The sequence below is a fragment of the Peromyscus californicus genome, unplaced genomic scaffold, assembly GCF_007827085.1.
Source record: "Peromyscus californicus insignis strain IS unplaced genomic scaffold, ASM782708v3 Scaffold_12__1_contigs__length_115047231, whole genome shotgun sequence".
NCBI lineage: Eukaryota > Metazoa > Chordata > Mammalia > Rodentia > Cricetidae > Peromyscus > Peromyscus californicus.
Genome location: NW_026294413.1, coordinates 66737778 through 66757139, shown reverse-complemented (window position 1 = coordinate 66757139; position 19362 = coordinate 66737778). Strand labels below are relative to the sequence as shown.

General features: G+C 45.2%; 1 protein-coding gene across 1 annotated transcript; it reads right to left on the bottom strand.

Annotated features, from left to right (window-relative positions):
• Positions 1-9771: 9771 nt before the first annotated feature.
• Gjb6 (gap junction protein beta 6) lies at positions 9772-18927 on the bottom strand. The gene is given in 5 exon segments (XM_052733109.1): positions 9772-11048; positions 11050-11100; positions 11102-11134; positions 11136-17730; positions 18787-18927. Coding segments are annotated over 4 exon segments (786 nt in total). The 5' UTR covers positions 11268-17730; positions 18787-18927; the 3' UTR covers positions 9772-10478.
• Between the last annotated feature and the right edge of the window lie 435 nt (positions 18928-19362).

Genomic DNA, 19362 nt, shown 5'->3' with positions numbered 1-19362 from the left:
CACAAGAATTAAAACTGGAAATACCAAAGGGGAAAATGACAAATCTGTATTCATAGACTAACAGAATTCATAGAAAATGTTCACAAAAGTTACTAGGGACACAGCAGATCAAAACCCTATCAACTAACACAACCTCATTTATATTTGAGTCCTGTGCTCATAAACTTATCTATGCATAACTGTCTCCCACAAACTCTATCTGTTCTCTTCTAAATCATAAATCTAAAATTCTAAAATCATAAAACAAGTCTCAATAAATTATAAAGAAGGGAAACCATACAGATGTTTATAGAACCAAATTAGATAATTATGTGTCTAGAAGTTACCAAATATTTGGGGATAAAACACATGAATAAAAGAAATAATTATAAGAGAAATTTGAAGTATTTTGTTTTGATCTTATTTGGTTTTGAGCCAAGATCTCACAGTTTTGCCCAGACTGGCCTTGATGTTGGAATCCTTTGCCTCACTCTACAGAGTAGCTGAGATTAATATTTCAAATGGATTAAAGTAAAAACAAAGATAAAAAATTCGGGGATGCACTTTAAGTAATGCAGAGAAAGCAAATGTTGCCTTCCATGTATGTATCTAAAAAAGAAGAGAGGTGATTGCTACATTTCTACCTCGAGAAGTTTCACACGAAGAACGAGTGGAACTCAACGTTGGTATAGACAGGAAGTAAAGGTAAAAGTGTTTAAATTGAGGTCACAGAACCGAAGGGGGGTACGCGTTGACAGGGTAGGAAAGAAATAAGAATGGACTTTTGACAGTGGATCAGGAGATGGTGGTAAGCACTCAGACTGGGAAAGAAAGTGTACTTGGGCGTTCTTGAGTTGCCTAGCAGGTTGCTTTCAGCGTTTGTCTTCTCCCCAGGCCGGTACACCGGGATGTGACATTTGAGGGCAAAAATGTAAACAGCTCCTTGGAAAGTCTTCAACTAAGGCATGCTGTCTACACCCTTCTTCACATCCCCTCTCCTGTCAGAGTCTCTGGTCCTTCCCCTTGTCAACACGATGGCCATCGGCAGCTTGGCCATCTGTATCTGCTCTTCAGGAGTTGAGGAGTGGAGGGTGTGTAACACCTGGAGCAGCATCTTGGAGGGTGCTTGAGGAAAAGAGCCCTTGGTATAACAAGGGCGGGATGGGGGGGCGGGGGAAAGGGGCCTGGTTAGGAGTTCTCTCCCTGCCTCCATCCTGGGAGAGGAGACTGATTGGAACAAGAGCCTTCTTTCAAATAATCACACCATGGTGGGCCTGGACTAATTTCCAGTCAAGGTAAGGAGCAAATGGGGACACTTGGTTCTCATCTGGTGATGAGTTTGGCTCCTGACCTTTTGTGGTACCAAAGGAGATAAGGGAGAACATTTTGAAAGAAAGAGAAAGAAGATAGCCCTAAAAACAAAGCAGGCTGCTGGCAGGGAAGCCATGAGGGCCAGGGCAGCAAAGGACACAGAATGGAGTACGATAAATAGCTAACGAGAAAGGAGACCCAGGAGAGCTTAGCAGATTCTGCAGTGTAGCCTGGCCCTGGAAGAGAGTGATGGCCGGGTGAGGGTGTTTGGAAGAATGACTTCCTGATCGATGGAAGCTGATCACCAGCATTAGGCTGGTGATATTCTTGGTGGTCATGGGTCACCCCCCAGACCCCTCCCTGAAGGGGACAATTTGTGAAAGACCAAACTAATGTTTTGAGTCCATTGGGCTGTAAAGATCTGAATCACTTTACGGTATTTAAACAGTCGTTTTTATTACCCTGTGGCGGAAGAAGACACATTTCCAGAGTGGACATCTCAGGAGGGAGCTGTTTCATAGAACTTACGGGAAATTGCAGCTCTCTGGGTCTATGTAACACCAGCATGAGGATGGCCCCAAGGGGCTTGAGCACTTCTGGGCTTTGAGATTAGAAATTCTGATCAGCAGATCTGGGAACTTCTGGCTTGTGTCTAGGCTCATGTGACTGTTGTGATTTGGTGATTGGACTCAGCGCCTGTGACCCCCCGCCTTAGTCACATGTTGACGTCCTAACAATGTGAGGGTTTTAGGAGGTGGTGAGATGGTGAGGAATTAGCATCCTCATAGGAGGGCGTAGAGAGCCCATCCCATCCCTCATCCCTATGAGAACACAGACACAAACAACCAAAGTAAGGGACGGTTCCTCACCGGAGACCAGTGGAAATCTGTGGTGCCTTGTCGTGAACCACCTAGGTCTCCAAACTGTGAGAAATAAACCTCCATTGTGTTTGAGCCTTGAAGTCTACGGCATTCTATTAGAGCAGCCCCAGACCAAGTCAGCACACTTTTGACAGAGCTACCTTGGAGAACTCGTAAGACCATGATCCTTCCCATGTAAAGTCACAAATCCCTGGGACGTGGGTGAGAAGCTGTGACATGCTTTTAGCCAAGATTATCTCTGATATTTGGGCTGGCTCAAATGCTAATGTTTTTGAGGTATTTCTGTCTGTAGGCCAGGCTGGCCTTGAACCCACTATCATTCTGCCAGTGCTGGGATTACAGGCAGGTTCACCATACCACTATCAGCTCAGTGCCAACTCTAGCATGGACCATCCCTCTCCTGTGACTATTCAGAAGCTCCAGAAGCAGCATGCATCCCCTCTGGGGTTCTCTTCCCCTCTTTTCTCATCCAGCTTATTCTGGAACTCACTATGTAGCCCAACCCTGATACCCCTGCCTCAGCCTCTCAAGTGCTGGGATTACAGGCATGAAGCTCCATTTCCCCTTCCGCTTTTCTGAGCATGGGATGTCAAATGGCCACCGATGACCAGTCAGAAGAGACTGTCTCTAGCTGTATTTTTTGTTAAGTTTTTTCTTTTATTGAAAATAATTTTTTTCCTTATACAATATATCCTGATTATGGTTTCCCTTCCCTCTACTCCTCCCAGTTCCTCCCCACCTCCCCTTCCATCCCAATCCAGTGCCTTTCTGTTTCTCATTAGAAAACAAACAGGTTTCTAAGGCATAATAATAAAATATAAAAAGATAAAGCAAAAACTAACACATCGGAATAGGACACAAAACAAACAGAGGGAAAAGAGCCCAGGAAAAGGCACAAGGAACAGACATGGATACAGAGATCCACTCGTTCACACAGTTCACACACTCCAGAACCCCACAAAAGACACAAAACTGAAGCACAAGATATATATGCAAAGAACCTGTAAGGGGGAGAGAGAGAGAGAGAGAGAGAGAGAGAGAGAGAGAGAGAGAGAGAGAGAGAGAGAGAGAGAAGTACATGAATAAAATAAGAAATAAAAAAGATTTAAAAAGGGAATTTTGAACAGGAGACTAACCTCTCAGCGGTACCCACGAATAACCCTGCGAACAGTTAAATAATTCCTTACAACATAGTGCTAACCAAAAAGCAAAATACCAAGTAAACCCAAGTCCATAAATGTACAAAACTGTTAGGAAAAGCAAGAAAGGTTACTTTATTGCCTGTCTAATAAATCATATATAGACATAGTTTAGGCTGACAAGCACCTTCTTGTTTCTGAGGATGATGAATTTAAAGAGAGTCTTGGCTGTCAAGCCCCGGTTCCCCACTGTGCTCTGCCCTCTGAATGGTTTCTAGGCATTCTTTTACAGCACCAACTCCCCCCTTCCTATTAAGACAGCCTGAAAAGGCCTTGGCCAGCTCTGCTCTGTTTGTCAATCAGCATTCACCTAGTACTCCTAGAGGGTGGGAGAAACCATGGCGACTGTGGTGTTACTGGCAGACGGAAGTTGTTTACTGGTCTTGGAGTCTATGGTAAGGAAGCTAATGAGCCTTCTTCCTTACCCAACAGCCGGCCACAGAGTTGGGAGCGAAAGCATTGGTATTCCAGGTGCCGATCAACCCAACACGTGTTTATGCCTGCTCATTGTGTGAAGAGCGTGTTGGGGGACAAGGAGGAGGGCCCCTGAAGTAGCAGGGAGAGCCCCAGAATGCACTCATAGCCTAGGAGCAGGCTGGAAGCGGGGATGGGGAGGGAATAGGTCTGCCTATGGCAGAGGGAAAAACTCCACAGTGCAGACTTTGAACCGGTCCAGAGGACAGGCTGAGAAGGGGACAGGCAGGCAGGACATTCCAGGGACACAGAGTTTTTGCAATGCCCAGAGGCAAAAATAAGTGGCTTCTGGAGGCAGCAGACACCAGAAGCCAGGAAGCAGTGACTGTGGAGACATGAATGAGAGATCATCAAAGAGGACTGTGCTGAGGGCAGAGAGGCGGGAAAGCCAGCGGTCCAAAACACCCATGGGTGCAGACAAAAACTCCCCAAAGCCCCACAAACTGCTAATGAATGAATTAGAAATAATCCCAGGAAAGCATTCTGTTTCTAGGGAAAGGACCAGGAAAAGGACTCTGAGTGAGACACAGCAGTGTTAGCTGCTACTGCCGCCGAACCAGTTACTCCAGAAAAGCTCCCCGCCAAGCCAGAGAAAGCCAGAGTATCTGGGTGAGACTGTAACAGGGTGTTCTCTCCACCAAGGCTGTGTCAGGAAAGCTCACATAGGAGCGTGGACTTTCATCCCGGCTGGATCCCAGGCCTCTGTGCTCCATGGTACCGCGTCAGTCTGGACGACGGGTTACCTTGCCTAGCCCTGTGTTGTACCATAGGAGGCATGGCGGGAGTTGGGATGTCCACGTGGTATTGGTGGAGACCACAGTAGGAGCTCTAGATCCATCTCAGCAGCAATAAGGAGACCCTGCCCACCTTGGTTGTTCGAACTCTACACTTTCCCTCCAGCTGACAATGTTGAGGAGCCGCCTGCCCTTGCCATCAGAGTGGTCTCGGAGAGCTCTGGCTAAAATAACAAACTTCAGTGAAATCCGCATGTGCTCCAAATGCCTTTGGGACTCTCTTGTCATTCCAAGAACCAAGAAGTTTCCAACATGAATGAAAAAAATAAATCAATAAGGCCTACATTCACTTCCTAGCACTTATATACAAAGTCAGGCATGGTGCACGTGCTTGTAATCCCAGGGCTGGGGAGGCTGAGACAAGAACATCTTTGGGGCTTGCTGAGTACCCAGTCTAGAAGTCAGGGAGCTCCAGGTTCCGTGAGACTCTGTCTGAAAATTAAGGTGGAAAGGGGCTGAAGAAGATAAGTGACATCAGCTTCTGGAAGACACACACACACACACACACCACATACTCTCTCTCTCACACACACACACACAAACCACATACACAACCATATACCACATACTTACACACACACCACATACACACACATATACTACACACACACCACATACTCACATACTCACACACACACCACACACACACACACACACACACACACACACACGCACACTACACACACACACCACATATTCTCCAACCAAAACATCCAAACAACTGTAATAAAAATACTTCAATGAACAATTATGAACACGTTTGGAACAACTGAAGAAATGGAAAGCCTCAGCAGAGAGATGGGTACAGTAGCTCAGAGAGAGAGAGGAGAGGCCCCACATGTATGAGACATTCCATTCAATCCACAGCACCATAAAAATGACGGAAAGGAAAACCGAGTGGAAATGTTGGAACTGAAAAATGCAGCAGATGGAGAGCTCAGCGGACGGCCCAGAGGCACAGGACTAAGAAGTCAGAGGACTGGAAGAGCAGAAAGCATTCTGTCTGAGAAGAGGGAGAAGGAAGCCTGGGAAAAAAGAGCTCCAGGGACCTTCTTTACCACAGAGGGACCCCAGTGTTTTTGTGAAGGACACAGAACCGAACAAATTCAAGGAAACAATATTTGCTAAAAACTTTGCAAATTTTGTGAGGGACCTAAATTCAGAGCCAAAAAGTGAAAGTTAAGTGGGAAAAAAACAAACAAACAAAAAATGTGCCAAGACATCATGATTAAACTTACCAAACTAAAGACCGAGAAAAAAGAATCTTGAATAAATCAGGAGGGAAACCACTTGATTGGGGGCAGGCAGGCAAACACGGTTTCCTGTCAGAGGTGACAGGGGCAAAGGCAGCAGTACAGTTTCCAAATCAATGCACAATTCCTTTCTTAGCAAAAACGCCTTGAGGTGCCGGACATGGTGGGGCACACTTGGAATTAGGAGGTGGAGGTAGAAAAATGATGTTTGCGTGTAGCCTGGGCTATGTACTGAAACCCCATCTAAAAAATGTGCATATAGGGAATAAAAGTGAAGACTATGGGATGTAAAAACTTCCCTCGAAAATAATTGCAACAGCTCCCAGGAGCAGGGAATTAGTCATTTTATGCCTCGGTTTCCTGTTTCTAAACGATTCATACTAAGATACCAGTGAAATGATGATGATTGGGGTTTCCCTCAGGGCTATCCAGAGTGAGGGAGAAGCAGGTGGGGTTTTTAGAAGAATGATTAGCCAGCAGTAGGTCACATGTCACACGGGGTAGACACACGGGTTCTGGTTTTGTTCCCTTTTGAGGCAGGCTGGCTTTGTGCTCCTTATGTAGCTGAGGATGACCTTGAACAGATCTTCTCACCTCTGTCTCTCCAGACATGTGGGCTGCTCATGAGCTGTAGGGCCGGTGAGGCTCCAGACTTTGCAGACACACCTGGTGTGAATCTTCCTCTGCTGCTCTTTATCGCTGTGACCCTGGGCAAACCACTGAACTTCTTACCCTGTAGGGCAAATACCAGATGCGGACAGATGACACTGCCAAGGAAGAATGTAAGGCGAGGGAAGGGAGGTTCTGAGCAGGCACTTGGCCTGAAGAAAGAGACAGGAAGCAAAGTGAGTAGAGGAGAGAGGCACAGTTGCAGGTGGGCCAGCGCGCCAGAATCCAGGAAAAGATTTAAAAGTTGTAGCAGGCTAGCTGAGAAGCCCTGGGGGTGGGTGTTCAGGTCTTCCATGCCGATAATGGTTTTGGTCCAGTGGAGAAAGTGGGCCCAGACTCAATGCTGAAAAACAGGTGGGGGGAGAGGAATGATGCTCATTCTCAGAACAGTGGCAACGAGGTGGGGGAGGAGATACAGTGGCCTGAGGGGAGGGACTCTAGGGACACTGAGGGGCATAGCAAGGAGGGCCGTTTCCCTCTCCCGGTTCTTGGGGCTGGTGCTTCTGTGCACATGAAAGTGTAAATGTATCTTCGACACTCTGTTGCCCTGCCAGGTGTGTCCCCAGAAGTGCATTCTCCAGTACAGCTGCTGGACCAGACCGGAGATCTGCTTCTGGTATTTACTGGAAGCCGCGCACTGTTTCCCATCCCCCAGCAACGCAGTGGTTCCAGGTTCTCCGCGTCCTCTCTAGCACCTGTGTTTTTGATTTGCTATGTTGACATTGGCATCCTGAGAGATGTCAGGTGATGTCTTGTCATAGTTTTGACACATCAGTGAAGAAAAATATGGGGTATACATATATAGAAAAATATAGAGTATACATGTAATAGAATACTATTCAACCTTAAAAGGGAAGCAAGCCTATGTTCTGCTACAGCATGAACAAACCCGGCAAACACTACACTCAATGAAACAGAAAGACACATGCCATATCATTCCACTTTTATGAGGTGGCTAAAATAGTCTTACAGGAGTAAAGAATACGAGGGTGGTATCCAAGGCTGGGGTGAGGCTTGAGGAAATTATAGTTTAATGGGTATGAAGTTTCAGTGATCATAGACGTTTAAGCTCTACTAGAGATTTATGGCACATTGTGCCTACAGTTAACAAGGTGATATTGTAGCTGGGAGATGGTGCACGCCTTTAATTCCAGCACTTGGGAGGCAGAGGCAGGAGGATCTCTGAGTTCAAGGTTAGCCTGGTCTATAGAGTGAGTTCCAGGACAGCCAGGGCTGTGCAGAAAAACCCCGACTCCAAACAAACAAAAAAAAAAATCAAAACACGAAACAAACAGCAAAACAAGGTGGTATTGTACCCTTCCCTGCATTTGTGCAGATGGTAGATCTCATGTTAAATCTTAAAAAAATTGTTTTTGTTTTCCCTTCCTTCCTTCCTTCCTTTCTTCTCTTTTTTCTTTCTTTCTTTCTTTCTTTCTTTCTTTCTTTCTTTCTTTCTTTCTTTCTTTCTTTCTCTCTTCTCTCTTTCTCTCTCTTCTCTCTCTTCTCTCTTTCTCTCTTTCTCTCTTTCTCTCTCTTCTCTCTTTCTCTCTTTCTCTCTTTCTCTCTTTCTTTCTTTCTTTCTTTCTTTCTTTCTTTCTTTCTTTCTTTTTTGTACAAAAATAAAAGGACACCAGGAAGCCTTTAGAAGAGTAGATCGAGTATTACTCCAAATTTGTACTGGAATCCCAGGTATTTACAAAGCTCAAAGTTCACCAAAATAGACACATTAAACATATGCAGATCTGTGTGTATCAATTATACCTCAGAGCTGGAGAGAGGGGGAGGAGGGAGGGAGGAACGGAAGGAGGGCTAGTCTGTCCTGCAGGAGAAGGGCAGTCTCAAGAGCAAGGTGGGAAGCCCTTCTTCCATGCAGACTGGGATTGTGCCAAGGCTGCAATGTCTGTCCCTGAAAGCCGCCCTTCCATTAAAAAGAAAGGGACATCGGAAGCGAATCAGGACTTATAAAGGCTGACTAGATCTTATTCACAGTGATGGAACTGTGGTGTTGTTTTAAAGGTTGGTTCTTGCTTTCTACATTGGCACTAACTTGTTTATAGATGGAATATGTCTGGGATTTATATGTCTGCTTTACCCCCACGGGAACTGGAGAATGACTCCTTTGGTCTTCTAGGGAGAGGCTCCAGAACAGGTCTTTGAGGAGCTGGAGTGCTGTGTCAAGCCCTCCTATGCTTGCCATTGACTAGGTGCCCTCCAGTTAATGTCATTAGTCACTTGGGATGGCGAAGCATTGAGCAGCATGTTAACAAGCCCTTGCCAGAGAGGCTGTGTTCCTATTTCATGATTCTCCAGAGTGACCAGTCTACACTGACTCACTCACACCCACTGGGAGGCCTGTGTGTCCAATCTGGAAATCCGTGGGTGTGAGGTACCAGTGCTCAGTCACTGTGGACCAAAGGGCTCAGGCAACAAGTCCTTCCAGGTCAGCTTTGTCTGAGGCTGCTACAGGCTGGGTGTGGTTTGAGAGTGTTGCACATCAGTAACTGGTGGGCGATGTTGAGGTGGCCTATCGCCCACCTGTGGGAGGAGCCTATTGGAAGGCACTTAGGTCATGGGAGCATGCCCTTAGTAGGGATGAGTGCAGGTCTTCTGGGAACCCCTAAAGGAGGTTGCGATAAGCAACCTGACACATCCCTGACTCACTGGCCCTCTTTATGCTGTGTGTGTGATCCCTCCCTCTCACACCCACTCCCACCACAGAGCTATCCTCCATGTTCTGATGACCAAGAAGACCCTTATGAGTGCTCAGCCTCCACGTTACCTAGTCTCTGGCATTTTGTTACAGCATCACAAAATGGACCAAGATATTTGTATAAGACTCCCCCCCCCCCCCGCCACTCTTCTCTTTTTAAGTTTTTTGATGTAGGGTCTTAAATTTTACCCCAGGCTAACTCACTCACTATGTAGCCAAAGCTGACCTCTTCTTGCCTCTGCTGCCTCCTAAGTGCTAAGATTACAGGAGCACCATCAAGGCGGAGCTGACCAAGAAGACATTTCCCAGAGTCCTATGAGCATCCTCTCCAAGCTGAGGGTGCTCACAGACACGAGGATAGAAACATGCTTCTTGAAATCCAGGCACCTACACCCACAGCAACTGGTGTCTCCCCAGCAAAAACTCATCACCTCTGGTGATGGAGGGGCGCGGGGGCGGGGGGAGCCCTGGAGGGAACAGAAACCCACAGTGTACACAGGCTTAAGCGACAGGGTGAAGCTTTATTGGGGTGATCACATTCGTGTTTGCACCGTTCACCATAGGTGGAGAAGGCCAGTTTTAAAAGTGTCCCATTTCCTTCAATTCCATCTGTATTCAGCAAGCAGCAACATATATTGTCCAGTGAACACATCCCACCTTAAGAGCACACACTAGTTTATAAAACTGTCCTCAGTGTGAAACAATATTCATAAGATGCTAGACCCTTTACAAGTTCAAACTTTAGAAACTTGGGGCTCACTTGCAAAGCTAATGTTGTTTTTTTTTTCCAGGTAAGGAAGGCCAGTCATAAAAAAAATACTTTATATATAAGTTCAAGGTCAGAACTAAAATATTCAACCCTATAAAAATATCTTACTGATAAAACTATTAATTTCTAGACAAAACGCTCTTTATCAACAAGTTATATAAATTTTCAGGAAATCCACACTAAGTCAGACAGTCCCCACAGGACTTGTCAAGGTGACTTCAAGGTTCATTAGTCACCAGGATTTTGTTTTCAGAGATGGACCTCAATTTTGACTTACGTTGTATGTGAATAGCTCAGGTGTTGTACAAAAATTGAACTCAAGTATCTATTTGCTATGAGTCATTTATAGACAAACTCTCGACCTAGAGGGAGTAGTCAGAGTGCCGTCGTCTACAGAGAGGGCGCATGCTGTGGCAGGGCTCACCTACACTTGACAAACTTAACTTGGGAAACTTGTGATTGCGTTCTGACCGCTATCTGAGATCAGCTCATTAATTTCATTCTGCTTGCTCTCTTTCAGGGCATGGTTGGGATGGTTCCTCTGCGCCTGTGTTCTTTTGGATCTCCTGAAACACAATTTTAGCAGCAGGTAACACAGCTCAGCCACATTGAGCAGCATGCAAATCACAGATGCGGCAATCATAAACACCGTAAACACCGTTTTCTCCGTTGGCCTCGAAATAAAGCAGTCCACAAGATTGGGGCAGGGATCAATGCCGCATTTCAGCACCCAGGGCAGGTGGTACCCATTGTAGAGGAAGTAGAACACATACATGAAGGCGGCTTCAAAGATGATGCGGAAGAAGATGCTGCTGGTGTATGTCCACCACAGCGAGCCCTCGATGCGTACCTTCTGCCGTTTGATGTCCTCCAGGTCTTTAAATTCATTCCTCTTCTCCCCACGGATAAACTTACGGGCGGTTTCATGTCTATAGTAGGCCACATGCATGGCCACCAGCAGTGCTGGCGTGGACACGAAGATGAGCTGCAGGGCCCAGAGCCGGATGTGGGGATACCGGGAAGAAGTGGTCGTAGCAGACATTCTTGCACCCTGGCTGCAGGGGTGTTGCACACAAAGTCCTCCTGCTCATCACCCCCATACTTCCTGGGCTGCCACCACAAGGATCATGACTCGGAAAATAAAGATGACTGTGATCCATACCTTCCCTATGCTGGTGGAGTGCTTATTCACACCACCAATGACAGTGTGCAGGGTCCCCCAGTCCATCGTGTGGGTTTTATTCCTAAATAGACAAAAAGGAGCAGAACTGATTAGTGGAAGGCACCTCTGAATTAACCAACCACCCTCATAGTGAAATTCCAAGGTCACGTGAATCTAGGCAGGTCTCAACTGCCTAGTCCGCCATCTACTATGTGCTTTTCTGACAAGGAACGGCCATTATAAAGATGTTCTCTCATTTCTGACCACAAGTCACAAATAGTGGACAAACTTCATGTATTCCACCTACGAGGCAAGCATCAACCTGACAACTTCCTTACTAGGTGAGGAGTTTTAATAAATGATCGGCACAGTAAATAGGTACTTGATTTCACTTTTAGTATAAGAATTGTGCCTTTCACATGCTATATAAGTTATCTAAGTTCAATTGAACACAGGTTGTGTATTAGGTGGTGTTTGTCATTAACCCAAGAACACAGGAAAACGAACTCGTGCCCAAATTCCCTTTCTTCACTAGGCAAATGCACACATTGTATCATTGTGGTTTTACTGAGGGATTCAGAACTTCCCCCATAGGTTTTAGTAATTAAGCACTTTATCCAAGCCACAAAATAACAGCAAAAATCACTCATTAGAATGCCGTAGTATGGTTTACTTAGCAGACTAAGAAGAAACAATGCTGTCAGCTGACCTTATACAGTGTATACTTATTTCTAGCTCGAATGGACCATCTGCTTGCTATCATGTGCTCTCAGGAAAGTTAATATCTTCAACTATCCTCCCCAAAAGAGAATCACAAGGTTTGACACAAATTGTTTCCTTGTCCTCCGATGGAAGCAGGCCATGTGTTGGCTGTTGCTCAAAAATACGGGTCCATTGTACCAGGGGCCACAGAAGCCCAGGATGTTCCTTCTTTCTAAAAGACTGATTTGACAACCTGAGAGAAAAGAATCCTCTTTCCTCTACAGCCGTGGTTCTCAGCCTTCCTAATGCTGTGACCCTTAAATACAGCTCCTCATGGCATGGTGACCCCCAACCATAAGATTATTTTGTTGCTACTTCATAACTGTAATTTTTCTACCGTTACGAATCATAATGTAAATATCTGTGTTTTCTGATGGTCTTAGGTGATCCGTGTGGAAGGGTCATTTAAACCCCAAGGGGACAAGACCCACAGGTTGAGAACAATTGTTCTATGGCAACTCTCATTATAATTCAAACAGCTGCTTCTTATCCCACATCACCAAAAAGAAAGAATTGGTTGGCATGCTCTTATTTTTTTTTTTAAATGTGTATGTGTTGCTGGGCGGTGGTGCGCACGCCTTTAATCCCAGCACTCGGGAGGCAGAGGCAGGCAGATCTCTGTGGGTTCAAGGCCAGCCTGGTCTACAAAGTGATTTCCAGGAAAGGCGCAAAGCTACACAGAGAAACCCTGTCTCGAAAAACCAAAAAAAAAACAAAACAAAACAAAACAAAACAAAAAAACTGTGTATGTGTGTGGGAGTAATGAATGACAGACACTGAAAATCTTTAGAAACGAAGACAGGCAAGTTTTCATCCAGTTGGAGGGGATGAAAGAGTCACCAAAGTCCTTTTGCTGCTGGTCTCAGGAGACTTTCTCTTGGAAGTGGGTGAGGAACACTGTCCAACTTTCCCCCAAGTTAACCATGGTCAGTGTCTAACCACGCCCTAGTCCACAGCCTGCCCTCAGCATTGCTGGCCACTCCTCACACTGCCCACCGTGTCCCCTGGGATGTCCTGGGTTTGATTAATTTTAGAGTCTATGTTTTTTCCCAGAAAGCCACCAAGTTTGGGCTCACCAAGTAGCTACCACATCATCTGACCCTTGTGTGATGCTATCTGTCCTGCTGGGTCAGACAATGGCAGCTGAGGTGCACACCGTGGGGGATAGAAGAGGGCATGATAGGGGTATAACTAGAAATTTCCATGATTTGGTTTCAAGAATTCGTCCCCTTGCCATTGGCCAGAACATCAGAAAGTTCATAGTTGCAAAAGCTGATCACATGCTGTGACTACAGGGCTATCACCAGAACGTCTGGATTGGTAGCCACACTGAACCTGAACTTGCTTACCCACCCCCAGTACAGGTGCAAATGCACACAATGATTTTAGTTCAGCCTAGATTGAGTTAAATTTTAACTTTTTTAATAAAAAAGAGAAGGGGGAAATGAATTCCATCCTCAAGGATTTGCAAAAGTGGAGGAATGAAGCTTTTCAAAAACTCTGTCCATTGTTATGAGAGGCAGGTGAGGGGTCGGGAACCTAAGGCCACAGAGAGATGGGACAACTCAGACCAAAGGTAACCGGAGAGGCCTAAGTCTGTAAAAACCAAAACAAAATGAGAAAACAAAAGTCAAAAATCCACAATGTGAAAATGTAAGAGAGTTACTTGTGCTCAATGTACAAAAAAGTAGTGGATACATTCCTTGGATTATACGGCTATGGTTAACTTCTGCTGTTGTTGTTTTTGCTTTTGAGACAGAGTCTCATGGAGCCCAGACTGGCCTAGGACTCCTGATTCTCCTTCCTTTACCTCCTGAGTTGGGATTACAGGTATGTACCACCATGTCTCACTCCAGACAGTACAATTTTAATTGGCAACCAATAAAAAGTATCCATTTATTTGTTCATAATGCTGGGAATGGAACTCCAGAACTTTGTGTGTGCTAGGTGAGCACTCTATCAGCTGAACTGTATCCCCGGGCCTGACAGAGGGTACTTCTGTTTAACGTCCAGCAAAGGTCTAAAATGACACTCTTCAGTTACTTTGTAGCAATTGGGCAATGACATGGACAATATCCTAGTTAATGTTTGTAGACATCTCATAATGTCAATAACATAGTTGCATCCTCACAGTTCCTTTAATAATACGTCATAACTCTGTAGTTAAAGAGTATCAGTGCTCTGTATGAGGAGCATTGTTATCAGCAGGACTTTAGTGTCTTTGTATTACTATGGAAAAAATGACTTGGGCTACACCAGAAGAGTGTCCAGGCTCCCTGAAGACATACTCACTCCACGGTTCCAGGAAGATCCTGGCATTCTGGGGGCACCTGTGAGACTCTAAGTAGGTGTCGGAGTCTTGAATGAGGATCTTTTATTTTACAAGGGGATCAGCTAAGAGGCCGAAGCAAAAGAGTTTGAGGGTCTGGACTGTGGGGCACCTGGCCAGCAGCCTTGGCAATTGTAGCAGAAAGATTCAAAGCTTGTGCTGATCTGGAACTTAGAAGCCGGGTTGTGTATTTAGCATTAAGACAAAGCTAGGAGTCTGAAAAATTGAAACAGGCTCTTGGTAAAGCTATGGAAGCCTTTGGTCAGAGGCAGGCTAAGTTCCCATCAGGCAGAGAGATGGATCACTGGGAAGCCACAGTCTGAAGCTCCACAACTTGAGAGTTCTCTCTTATTTACTATGTATTCCATGCCCCAAAGAGACTTTCATTCCCCACTATAAGTATCTGTGTGGTTAAAAATAAAACTTCATCTTAAATAAAACGAATTATGAAGATGAAGTTTTAGTTCTTACTGAAGGACACTATATTAAATTTCCCTGACTGTTGCTGCCATGTCCTGGAAGCATGTCAGTATGTGGCCTGTGAAGAGGCAGAAGTGTGGAAGTCTTGCCGTTCACACTTTCTTTGCCACAGCTCGTCCCCCATGAGGTATTGTTGGTTTTAAAATGTTCTCTCGTTGACCAATCCGCACAACACTCTGTAGTTTGCTCAACAATTGGCCCCATGGATGAGGTTTGTAGAGCTTTCCCTCCCCCCACCCAGTGCTGCCACTGGGGCTCACGCGGCCCTGAGGGCTGCTTCCTCTGTAAGCTCTCCCTCACGTCCCTTCTCACTGCTCACCTGACTTCTAAGAAGTGAATGGATGAGGGAGGTGTCAAAGAACCACAGAGCTTGAATGAATGCTGAGGGGCGGAGGTCACAGAGGTGGTAGAGGGATCATATTTTCTTCCTAAGAATATTGGTTCCACACCCCAAGAATCAGGACAGATAGAGGCACTAGCTTTACTGTTTGCCCCCACTCCCACCCTGGGCCTCTGAATTAAATATTCTGAAGACTTTCTTTCTATCTACCTACTGCACCTGAATAGAAGATATTCAATTTTCATTAATATTACTTTAATATTAAAAGCCGTGAGTTTAGCTATGCGTGGTGGTGCATGCCTCTTTCCTTGCACATGGGAACTTGGACAGAAGGACTGGAAGCCCCCGGCCAACCTGGGCTACAAGAGCCTGTCTCAAACAAATACTTCAGACAAAAACTATGAAGGAAAAGCAGCCTCAACAATGGATCTGAAAGTCTAGAGCAGTGGTTTTCAGCCTTCCTGCGACCCTTTAATATAGCTCCTTATGTTGTGCTGACCCCCAACCATAAATTTTTTCATTGCTACTTCATACCTGTAATTTTGCTACTGTTATGAATCATACTGTAAATATCTTAGGTCTTAATGTGAATATCTTAGGAACGACCCTGCAAAAGGGTCATTCCAACCCCATAAGGGGTCACAACCCACGGGGTTGAGAACCATTGCTTTAAAAGACTACAGCAGTCTAAGTCACTAAGGAAAACAAGGTTAAATTCAAATATTTCTAGCATGTTTAGTCTACTGGTCACTCAAGACAATCCAGCAAAAAGCAGGTCACCCAATTCAAGGGGGGTCTTCTGAAAAGTAATAAAGACCCTTTTGTTTATAACAGAAGAAATGGACAAGAATACCACTCTCTATAGTTCACCCCGGCCCTAAGTGGCTGTACCAAGGACATGAGGTGAACTTGGGTTAGCCCTTTCCAGCAGTGAGATGGTTCTTGCAGATTCTTTGTTTAGAACATGTCATTCCTGAGGGTGTCTTCCATAAAGCCTGGGTATCTGTCCTACATAGCATTTTCCACAGGCCAAAAGCAAGAAAGTGGAGATCACCTTACAAGTAAGAATTAGGAGCCAGTCCAGGTTGATAGGCAGTTTGGGGGTTCCTGAGCCCTGCACTTCCGTATACATGACTTCAGTTCCTGGCAAAGCCTGGCTGCTTCTGGGAGATTCTTCCCCACCCAAGGAGTGCCTGAGGGGTGGAGGTGTTGGGCTACTAAAGATTAAAGGACTTGCCCTTTGGCCTGCCTTATCAGTGGGAGGCAGTATGAAGACAGGTCCTAGGAAGTTCCTGCACCCCATCTTCTTGTAGGAACCCATGACCTTGAGGCATCTTTCTTAAATACTTTGGTTGGAGAGGAGTGGAAGTACCCACCATGTGAGAAATGGTCACTAATTCACAAGAAATTTCTCAAATGACTACAGCCACCAGAACCCTTGGCTACTTGCAGTGAGCAAAACCCCACTTTTGTTCCATGCTTCAAGGGCCTGAGCTGATGGGGGGGAGGCTTTTCAGTGAAAACCAAGCTATTAACTCTTTCTTTGTATACCAGAGAAGTTTGTTTAATCTGACAGCTTCCTGGCCTGCCTATAAGGAACAAATAAACAGATAAAGCTTAGCTCCACAGATGTCACCTTACAAGAATGTGGTTGCGTTTAGGCTTAAGAAGACACATTACATCTATTTCTGTGATGTATTTAATGACAGGGCACAATTCTTGATATTATACTTCCAGCCTTAAATATGTAACTCTAAAAATACATCAACGAGCTAACTTTTGAGACATACTGTTATGAAGCACATTTGTTCTCCCTTTTCACATTTCAAATAAGCCAGGTCTACTTTTGTTCCAGCAGTGATGAAATTTCATGATCAGTTTTATAATTTTGTTTTGAGACAAGGTCTTGCTCTGTGTCTCTGACTGGCCTTGTATTCCTAGGGTGACCTTAAGCTCATAATAATCCCCCTGTCTCAGCTTCTTGAGGGCTGAGATTTACAGGTGTATGTCATAATAACTGGCTTTTGAAGCTTCTGGTATTTGAGGGTTGAGGACAGTTTTATTAGAGTTGAAGGGAAAACATTTGGGTAGATGAGCTGTCAATGTCAGCGGCTGCTAGGAGGAGGGGATGGGGAAGAGGAGAGAGAGCCTCGCCTTCTGAGTTAGGTCAGCGTGTTCAGCAAAGGAAGAGCCGAAACTTTTTACCTAGGAGTTTAATCATGCTGGCTGAATAATGCCATTTTAGCTCCATGGAAGACAGAACCCAAACCAAATCCCTCAGCACACAGAAAGAGCTTTCTTTTTCTAGATCAATCTACAGTACACTTTGAAAAAAAAAAATCACTTGATGATTACTTAATAGATCCAAGAGGAAAGCACACTCCTTACAAGGCCCATGTGAGGTCTGTAGAATTGAGGATACAAGGTAACCAGCTCCAAACAAAACTCCCAAACCTGAGTCTTATTCCCAAGGACTCCCAGTGTGTCCAGCTCAAGAGCCAAGGTGAAATCCCTCTGCAAGGACTTCTGCCTCTTCCTCCTACTCCTCCGGAAGTTAGGAGCACAGTGATGAGGCCCCTCAACGCTGCTCTGTTTATGGATGGCAGTGAGAATGTCACCTGTTGAATGGAAAAAAACATCATTGTTGCCATATTCATTCAAATTTTGTTCAAGTTCACTGGATGAACTTTACGGGTAGCTTTCCTTGATCACCAGATCCATTAAAGGGTAAATTTGGGTACAGTCAGTTTCCTATGCTCTGTGCTCTTCCACCCCATCAAAGGCACTCTCCAGTGTAGGCTTATTTCCCTGTAATCATGATGACAATGGTGATGATGATGATATACTCTATTCCAAACCTCAAACCCAATTTTCAAGTACGCAAAGAGTGGCAAAGAGTTTGAGAAGCTGGGTACAGCCAACCTCCCGATCCCAGAGTTAAAACCAAATCTCAAAAGCCTTTCTTTCACTAAGAAGTCTCCAGAAGTCTCAGGTGACCCAAGAGACAACCTGATAGTCAAGTTGGAAATTTAATGATGCAAACCATCAGGAGCTGTGATTTCAAAACAGTGACTAGTGATGGCATCAGGTTTAGGATTCATATACTTTGTCAACATCAACTCAGCACCAATGAAACTTTTGATATGCCTTTAAATGTAAGAATGGACAAGCTACAAAATGATGCCCCTTACTCCATTTGAGTTACAAAACATATTCTCATTAAGTTCAACACCCCTTTCATAGGCCTTCTTAGCAGTTGCCTGCTCCAAGCAAAGCTCTCCCCTCTCCAAACATTTCATTTAGGTTCCATTACAATTAAATGATTCTAAGGGGTGGACTGGGGGAGGCTTCCGGGGTCCAGTTCCACTCTCCCAGATCAAGCAACAGCTCCTGAAAATCTTAGTTAGAACAATGCAAAATTATGTCCTAAGGGGCCTAGAAATTTGGGTTGAAAACAACTTTCCCATAATTGTATTCCACTGAACCAATACACCCGAAGTCATAGTCTCTGGAATTTTTAGACTGAATCAGAAGAACTGCCTGGTGAGGATGTGCAAGTCAGCATTTTCTTTCTATTGCTGAAATTGTTGAAAGACCCTACCCAGCTCTTTTCCTTCTCTTACAGTGCAAAGGAGAAAAAAAAAATAAAGAAAAAAGTCACTATGGGAATTTACCTTTAATAACAGCCACCGGTGACCCAGGTGGATGGGCCAGTCTTCTGGGTCTCAGTGACAGTGGTGAGGTGAATGCGAACCCTTCACACCCCAGTGACAGGCTAGCACCCCAGCAGGCAGCTCTCGCCATCACCACCTCCCCTCCTTGGCACTGTTCAGACAACACCCCCTACAGACTCTGCTGGATCCAAAGAGCTGACAAAGCTCTCTACAGGGGCAGTTCTGAGCAGTATCCTGCACGTCTAAGAAAACTGCACCAGGACAGGACGTTTTCTTCTAGAACACTGGTTAGATTCTGCTGGAACTGGGGCAAAGAAAGCATAAAGTCTACTTGAAGGAAAACAAGGCTGCAGGCACAAACTGACTAAAGTCGCTTGGTTGGTGTCCCTTACCTCGGCTGTACATCCATAGCCCTTCCAATGTCCACAGCTAGATGAAGGCCACACTCTCTGAGACCTGAGGCCCGGTCCCCAGGAAGAGAAGGGAGCCCAAGTCTGCAAAAACCAGGCTAACACCTGGGACGAGGCTCATTCACCCGACAAGGAAATACTACTCGTGTCTGAACTTTTTAATCAG